Below are 8826 nucleotides of genomic sequence, written 5' to 3' on the forward strand. Positions count from 1 at the left end.
CCCAAAAAATAAAAACGCCTCGAGGCACCAGAAGCTCAACACCGATATTCCACTCACACATCACACCGTTTGTTTTGCTGAAAACAAACTGTGATGACGCTACGAACACTAAAGCTGCTCCATCGCCACCTCCTGACCCAATTTTCTCCCCCAGTTAGACCTCCAATTCAGTCCTCCCTGTCCTGGAGTCAAAGACACTGAATCGGTTGCTGGCACTTTACTCCATGTGAACTTTGCCAAGGGTGTGCGTGCATATGTGTGTGTGTCCCGTGCAGGAGATTTTTATCGATTGGTTAAACCATCAACCTGATGTCGGGTAGTCAAATTTTTGTAAGCGTTTTACATGTGGTGTTCCGCATCATTGTTTTGTAGCCAAATTTGTTCTCGTTTGCCAACTTCACATTAGACTAACTTGGGAGTGTGGGGGGGTGGGGCGGTTGGGCATGCTTGTGTGTTTCTCTTTTGGTACCTGATGTCAGGACCGTGTTTGCCAACTGCACTGGAACGACAGACAAAAGCACTCCGAGACACACAGAGGAATTGCAAAATTTAGAGGTAATTGAAGTGCTTTTACTATTCGCTTTTCATTTTCTCCTCTACGGCTGTGCAATATCATGCAAAAACCATGTATTTTTGGAGTGTTCTGTTGTCGTACACTCATGTCCGCATCAGGATTATGTATAATAATGTTCTTTTTATACAGACACAATACACTGAGAGCCAGTGAAACGGTCTCCCATGCGAAATAGTCAAAGACCCGCAAGGGTATGTGTCATGAAGTCCTTTCTGACACTGAGGAAAAAAAAAAAAGGCCTTTCAACACAGCAGAAAAAATAGAGAAGGGTAATTACCGTATTGTTGAAGACAGACTTATTAGTGTTAACATTTATGCATAGGACATCTGAAGGTCAGTGACACATGTCTAAGGTCTCTTGATCAGGGCCCTCACTAATACAAGATGTTTAAGTTCCAGGAGTGGTGTCATGAAAGATATACAGTGGTGTGAAAAACTGTTTGCCCAGTTCCTGTTTTTTTTTCTTTTTTTGCAAGTTTGTCACACTTAAATGTTTTCCATCATCAAACAAATTTAAATATCAGTCAAAGACAACACAAGTAAAGACATAATGCAGTTTTTAAATGAAGGTTTTTATTGTTATGGGAGAAAAACAATCCAAACCTACATGGCTCTGTGTGGAAAAAGTGATTGCCCCCTAAACCTAATAACTGGTTGGGTCACCCCAAGCAAAATAACAATACAATACAATGAGTCTCTTACAGCGCAGTGGAGGAATTTTGGCCCACTCGTCTTTGGAGAATTGTTGTAATTCAGTCACGTTGGAGGATTTTTTAACATGAGCTGCCTTTTTTTTAAGTCATGCCACAGCATCTCAATGGGATTCAGGTCAGGGCTTAGATGAGGCCACTCCAAAGTCTTCATTTTGTTTTTCTTCAGCCATTCAGAGGTGGACTTGCTGGTGTGTGTTGGATCATTGTCCTGCTGCAGAAACAGAGTTCTTTTCAGCTTCAGGTCACGGACAGATGGCCGGACATTCTCCTTCAGGACTTTTTTTAGTAGACGGCAGACTTCATGGTTCCATTTATCAAATCTTCCAGGTCCTGAAGCAGCAAAAAAGCCAGAAACTATCACACTACCACACCCATATCTTACTGTTGGTATGATGTTCTTTTTCTAAAATGCAGTGTTACTTTTATGCCAGATGTAACGGGACACATACATTCCAAAAAGTTCAACTCTCGTCAGATCTCAAAGTATTTTCTCAAAAGTCTTCGACGTCTTCTGGAAGAATTGAGACGAGCCTTGATGTTCCTTTTGCTCAGCAGTGGTTTTCGTCTTGGAACTCTCCCATACAAGCCATTTTTGCCCAGTTTCTTATGATGGAGTCATGAATACTGACCTTAACTGAGGCCTGCTGTTCTTTGGATGTTGTTGTGGGGTGTTTTGTGACCCCTTGGATTAGTCGTCACTGCGCTCTTAGGGTTCTTTCCGTCACCAGTTTTCGCCATTTGTGGTTAATGGCTCTCACTGTGGTTTGCTGGAGTCCCAAATCTTTAGAAATGGCTTCATAACCTTTTCTACACTGATAGATCTCAATTACTTTCTCTCTCATTTGTTCCTGAATTTATTTAGATCTATGCATGATGTCTAGCTTTTGAGGATCTTTTGGTCCACTTAACTTTGTCTGGCAGGTCCTATTTAAGTGATTTATTGATAGAGAAATGGTGTAGCAGTATCAGGCCTGTGTGTGGCTAGAAAATTGAATTCAGGTCTGACAAACCAGTTATAGTTTAACAGGGGGGGGGGGGGGGGGGGGGGCAATCACTTTTTCACGCAGGGCCGTGTAGGTCTGGATTTTTCTCCCCCTCCCTTAATTTTGAGAACCTTCGTTTAAAAACTGCATTTTGTGTTGTCTTTGACTAATTAAATTTGTTTGATGGTGGGAGACATTTAAGTGACAAAAGAAATAAATCAGGAAGGGGCAAACACTTTTTCATACCACTGTCCCTGCAATTCAAATCCAAATTACAATGTTTTCCCCTTTGAAGTAATCCCCCTGGGGTCTAACGCAGTTTCCCAGCTTTCTCTGCCACAAATTCATGCACTCGTGGAAGGATTCTTCCAGGATCCTTCACAGCTCTGTTGTCTTGATGACGTCCACATCTTCATAACAGGTTGCCGCGATGACACCCTTAAGCTTGGTAAAGAGGGGGTGGGGGAATCACAGGGAGCCAGGTCGGGTGAGCAAGGAGTTTGCTCCTGATAGGTGATTTTCGTTTTGGCCAGGAGGGCATTGTGAGCAGGCATGTTTTCATGGTGAAGCAGCCACAAGTTGTCCTGCTACAACTGGCCGCTTCTCACGCACTGAACGAAGCAAACGCTGCAGCATCTTTTCGTAGACGTGCTGGTTGATCACCTCTCCCACACTGAAGGGGAAAATGTCTGCTCATTCTCTGTCATCCAGGTCATGATAGTCGAGGCAACTGGACTGGTCTAGTTCGTTGAAGACTTTTCACCTTTAATCTGAAAGGATTCTTCAGTTCAACATTTTATAGGTGTAGTTTCCCTATTTATGCCTTGGTGGATGTCTCCCCTGTGGGTGGTCAAAAATACGGTGTTGCTGTTGTTGCCCGGCTTTAATGAAAAAAACGTCCTGCATATTAATCAGTCGTTCATGCACTGCGTCAAAGCAAGCTCGTAGGGCCAAGTCTTCCCATAAAATGAGGCAATCTTTGGGGAGAGGAATGTCAGGACATTGTTTTAGGCAGAGGAGAGTTAATGCCTCAAATTTCCTCCTCTGCTCAGGGACAGCTTTTTTAGTTCAACATCTTATTTTATTTTATTATTTATTTTATTATTATTATTATTTTTTTTCCATCTTATTTTACATCTCTTTCAAACCAGCGATGATTCCTATCCAAAATTTGGATGTCATTGTCCACGAATGGCACTTCTTGAGATGCAAATGAACCGCTAACTTTGGACATGAGAAGTTGCCCGCCAATGTTGCGCCATGCGTCTGCGCAACAGCTGCTTAGTCTTTCCAAGTGCATAATAATAATAATGCATTACACTTACATAGCATTTTTCTAGACACTCAAAGATGTTTTACAATTGCACACATTATTCATTCACACCTGGTGGTGGTCTGACAGAGGTGTGGCTGCCATTCTGCACCTAGAGCTCTTCGAACCACCACCAAACATTCAACATCCATTCATGTTTAATGTGGATTAAGTGTCTTGCCCAGGTACAGCGACAACGTGCGCTCGGGCGGGGACACAAACCAGTGACTCTCCAGTTCTAGGGCGCACTTTTATCCTCTGCGCCTCGTCCCCCACAAACAACATTGCTGAGTTTGTTTCTTGGACTTTTGTTCTTGAAATAGCTGTTTGGGGGTGCTGATGGGTTTGAAATGCTTTGGGAGTTCCAGTATGTTTGGAGAAAGTACTTCTGAGTTCCTTTGACAAATCATCCACGTATAGGGTTTTAAACATATCTTTTGTGACACTAGTCCTTGAACTTCTCTTGACATACCTCATATGTTTCTCTTTTGGCATGGGACCGTGTTTGCCAACTGCACTGGACCTACTGACAAAAAAAGCGCTGAGCCACACCCAGGAATCGTAAAATTTGGATGTAATCTAAGCACTTTTAGTATTTGTTTTTTTTCTTCTCTACGGCTGTGCAATATCATGCAAAAACCTGTCTTTTTGGATGTGGTGGTATCCTATCCCTCATGTCCGCATCAGGATTATATACAGTAATGCTCTTTTTATATAGACTAATGCACTGGGAGCCAGTTAGACCGTCTCCCATCCGATAATGTCAAAGGCCCCCAAGGGTATATAATGATGTCCTTTCTGATACTGAGGAAGAAAAAAATGCCTTTGAACACGGCAGAAAAACTAGACAAGGGAAATTACCGTTGTGTCAAAGACAGGCTTGTTGGTGTAGTGTTAACAATTATTCACAGGACACGTAAAGGTCAGTGAGACGCGTCTAACGTCTGTCGATCAGGGCCCTTACTGATAGATGAGATTGGACAGCCTAAGACGAGAGGTTTTAATGATACGTTAAATGTGAACGAAGTCACGAGTGACCATCTTTATAGCACAAAACCATTTGACTGCACAAAAAAACAACAATGAAAACTCATTGTTGGGATGTACAGTACAGTCGAACGGGGCAATAATCGATCGACGGTTGTTTTTCTATTCATGCACTCTGAACACACCGTGGTCGCAGGCATTACGGTGTAAACGTGTGTGCAGGAGCTCTTCAATAACAACAAAAGTTCTTGAAGTCAACATCCTTATGAGTGCAATTACCTTCCCAACAGAGTGAGACTGAAAAAGAGGCTCCGGCCTGACATTTGGACAAATGTTAATTTTCTCTCTATTTCATCACTGTGTTCCAGGGGCTCGGCTTTCTCAGTCGAGCGCCGACTGATTGTTAGTGTCCTCTGTATATAGGCGATGCTGTTCATGTGTTTTTAGACGTGTTTGGATGATGTAATGTATGTGAGACCAATGTATTGCTGTGTCTGTGTTTGAATGGTGGTGTTTTTCAAGGTGTCATAGTCCAGGGGGCTGGTGGGATTTAGGGATCGATATTAAGTCATGTTTGTTTCTGTCCAGAGGAAAAGGGGAAGAGGGGGGTGTCTACGTTCAACTATCACAACTGGTCTATACACCAAGAGTGTCTTCATCGAGGAAGAGGGCAGGACAGGGTCTGTCCTCTCCGAAACAGGAACATTTTTTGCACCAAAGTCATCATCAAAAGCGCAGCTTCTTCTAAGTCAATGGATGATCAGAACTCTAAACATTTGTGTTTTTTTTTTTTTTTAGATGAAAGTTTTTGGGTTGTTTTGCATGATTTAAGTGTTGTCTTTTTATTGGCTTGTGTGCCCGGTAAAAGCATGACCATGGCGTGAACTTTTCTTAAGTGTGTGTGTTTGAACAAGATTTTTTTTAAACTTTCCATTAATTGACATTCATAAATCAACTGTTTTACAACGTAAGGGGGTCTGTAACGGTTTGAAGGTCGTCTTGCATGCTGAAATGCAAACCGTGCAAGACAACCCATGAAGAACTTCAAACCCAGTTACAGTCTTTGTAAAACGCCATGAATGTCAGTTTTTTTTTTCCATTGTAGCTAGCCGGACATTGCAGTCTTTATTAAAGCCTTGCTATTTTCCAATGTTTGTGTGTTTGAACGCTCGCTCCTTCTTCATACTAATGCCAGCAGCAGCATGTGGAGGTTTTGCGGATGAAAGTCAAAGTACTGTAACAATACGTGTTTTGAGTCTGGTCCACATTGTGCTGTGTATCTAACGTGTTTTGCCCAGTCTCGTCCTGTCTGTTTGCCCATCTGCTGATATTAAAATGTTCCCTGTCCCTCTTGGCCCCGATTACGTCAAACCAGGGCGAGATGCACGAGAAGCCTCAACTGTTACGTTCACTCGTTAAAAGCATAGGTCACGCAGGTCATACCAAGTGTGCAGAATATTTGCACACAATTCAAACATAGCAGGTCATACAAGTGAACAGATCCTTTGCACACAGTTCAAACACAGCAGGTCATCAAAGTGTACAGATCTTAATGGCCTCTATAAACTTTATTTTTGTAACACACAGATTACCTTATCAGGTTGATGCCCTCGTTCCTTTCCTCTGCTCAGCAGTTTCCTGCAAGAGACACAAGAGCTACAAGTTCGTTAGTTGGAGCACACAGCAGGTATTCAAGGTTTTACAAATTGTAATTCCCTCAAAAATTGAGTGTGAACGTTAAGAAATGGCAAATATTTGAATCCAGATAACCCGAGTAACCCAGATTCAATGGCAATTTGCAGAGAGGTTATCCAGTGTCTGACAAATGCAAGTACACTCCATAAAATGTTCCAGCAGCTTTGAACTTCACAGACAGACAAAATTGTGACGCAGGAATAATGGTTCATTATTAATATAGCATTGCCACAAATAAAAGGACAAATTTGGCAAATTTTGAGTTTTAGAGGTTTCAGTTTGAAACTCAATCATTTAGTTGGTAATTGTTCATTTTTACATAATGAAAGTCTACCAAAACCAGCATGGAAAGGAAGAAATGTCATAACACACCCATGCAGTTTCATGCTCCTTTGTCTATTGAAAAACATCGATGTCCCTAGAATTATTACCTCAGTATATATAACCATCTCTGTAGACTGCTTTGACTGTCTCCATTGACACTTCCTTCTGTTTGTAAGGGCATGAAACAATTTTACTCCATTCTCATTTGCATAATAAGTAATGGACTTGGCTGGTTCGAAACAAAAGCTGATGTATTTGGAAGGTAATGGAATAAAACGTCATCTAATGCTTAAATTGTCCATTTTTTTTTTATGACTCTTAACACAAGTCACACTAAAGAAAGAAACATTCACACAGTAATGAGACTGCTGTAATTTCTTTTTTTATTTATTGATAATTAAACATTTCAAAAGAACATTGGACAAAATGTCATTTGAAACAAAAATGAGAATTTGTGTCGTACAGGTTGAGAGTCGCACTGAAAATCGTTGTGGTGGGAGATAAAGAGGGGCACTGCGGGTGAGTCGAGCGTTGAACCAGCAACTGATCCTGTGCCAGCTTTGTGTTGGCCTCTGAAATGGAGGGCCTAGCGGTGTTATCTTCAAAGCAAGGCACTTAACCCTAAAGGGGCCATAGTGTAGGAAAGAAATAAAAAACAAAAAACAAACAAGGGATCGTCCTTACGATGTGACCTACCCCTGGGCTCTGGGAACGGCACGAATACGCCTGCTTCGATGCCATCATCAAAGATCACACACATATGGTATTCAGGGGCAGGAATGTATGAGCATGACTTTTGGCGGAAGTGGAAGGGGGGTAAAAAAACATTGGAAAAATGTCCAAAGAAGTGAAAACAGTGGTCAGGTGTTTCCTGAAAAAAGGTTTGGACATTGACATGTGTGCGTCAGAATGTCTGCAAACTGTGTGACGCGTGTTTTTTTCGGGAGGGCCGGGGCAGGAGTGTGTGGTCTGAGTGTTTACCTTAGCGGGGGGGCCACCCCCCATCGTCCACAGCAGTTTTCGGGGGGGCCTAACGCTGCTGTTTTCCCCCATCCCGCGCTACAGCGGCGCATGGCGTACGTCCAGGGCAAGGGCTCAGAGTTTGGCTCCCTCCCACTCTAGCTGCAATAATCAGCAAGAGGAAGAAGGTGGCTGGAGCAGCAGCAACAACATGGCATGCAACTATCAAGTTCACATGGAGAAGCTGGAATATTGTAGCGTGTGAGGCTATAGCTCAAGTAGTGACCAATGACTGAAGTTAATATGTGGATTGTGATTACTTATGTGTGAAAGGTAATGATGCCAACTATGAAAATACATCCAGGTGTTAGTTAGTGTGCTTTCCCAGAGGGAAAAAGGGGCCAAAAACCGTAGATTCTTGCATGGTTCTGCTCAGATTTGAAGGGAAAACATTCAAAGGGTCCTAAGCTTTCTTCACCACTGTTCTACAACTAAACACCCCAACCAAACACAATATTTCCAATTGTAAAGTTTGGGAAACCCTGCTCTAATTTAATCTGTGAACCTACACCATTTGCTACCTATAAACATTCATCTGCTACCATACAAACTCTTCAACTCAACATCCCCCTCTAATCTCCAATACTTCTTAAATGTCAATGTTACCGTGGAATCCAATGTTGGCAGACAACTTGTTCGATTAAAAAACAGAAGACCAAGTATATATGCGAGTCTCAAACAAAAACAATATCAGGTAGGAAAAGTAGCTGAGACATTAGATTGTTGGAACACAACAGACCAAACCGAGTTTACTGATTTTAAGAATTGTCTAAACAAAAAACAAAAAAAACAAAACAAAAAACAATGTGTGTACAGCCTGAGAAAATATCCAAAATGTGGTTAAATATTGACTTGAGAAGAAAAAAAGAACTTTTGACACCTGATGCTGGGATTATGCAACAGTGAAAATGGAAAGAAAACTTTGCATGAGTAGACTGAGCTAGAGCGATAACAAGGCAGATAGCCACCATTTCCAACCTGACTCAGCCACACCAACTTTGGTTAACGTCACAATTCTAGAGTAACTCCTCACGACAACAGCTTTGACTATAATAACGTCCTCCTCCTTGAATTTTGTCAAACCAAGGGCAGCATAGGGCGATTAAAATGGTTGGATTATCATCAGTAAATGCTGCTGAAATGATGCCAATTATACGTTCTCCACAGAGGGGCCATATGGGTACACCTTAGAGTGGGATGAAAAAAAACAACCCTGGG

At 42.0% G+C, this 8826-nt stretch overlaps 2 protein-coding genes across 9 annotated transcripts in view; one reads left to right on the forward strand and one right to left on the reverse strand.

Annotated features, from left to right (window-relative positions):
* The first annotated feature begins 496 nt into the window (after positions 1–496).
* rin1a (Ras and Rab interactor 1a) overlaps positions 497–8826 on the forward strand; it is a 22051-nt gene continuing 13721 nt past the window's right edge. For all 5 annotated transcript variants that reach the window (XM_061702195.1, XM_061702194.1, XM_061702197.1 and 2 more), the window contains exon 1: positions 497–555. The gene's annotated coding sequence lies outside the window, so the exon portion shown is untranslated. The remainder of the gene's footprint in view (positions 556–8826) is intronic.
* The window catches only part of LOC133416332 (RNA-binding protein 4B-like), a 10639-nt gene continuing 8772 nt past the window's right edge, over positions 6960–8826 (reverse strand). The window contains exons 8-9 of one of the 4 annotated variants that reach the window (XR_009770242.1): positions 7570–8826; positions 6960–7209 (exon numbers count right to left, since the gene is read on the reverse strand). The exon at positions 7570–8826 is cut by the window's right edge and continues 886 nt beyond it. Coding sequence is in view for 1 of the 4 variants with exons in the window: in XM_061703178.1 (XP_061559162.1) it covers positions 7707–7710 (4 nt within the window). In the remaining 3 variants the exon portion in view is untranslated. The other 3 variants (XR_009770241.1, XM_061703178.1, XM_061703177.1) reach the window with 3 other exon arrangements.

This window comes from Phycodurus eques, chromosome 17 (assembly GCF_024500275.1).
Source record: "Phycodurus eques isolate BA_2022a chromosome 17, UOR_Pequ_1.1, whole genome shotgun sequence".
Taxonomy (NCBI): domain Eukaryota; kingdom Metazoa; phylum Chordata; class Actinopteri; order Syngnathiformes; family Syngnathidae; genus Phycodurus; species Phycodurus eques.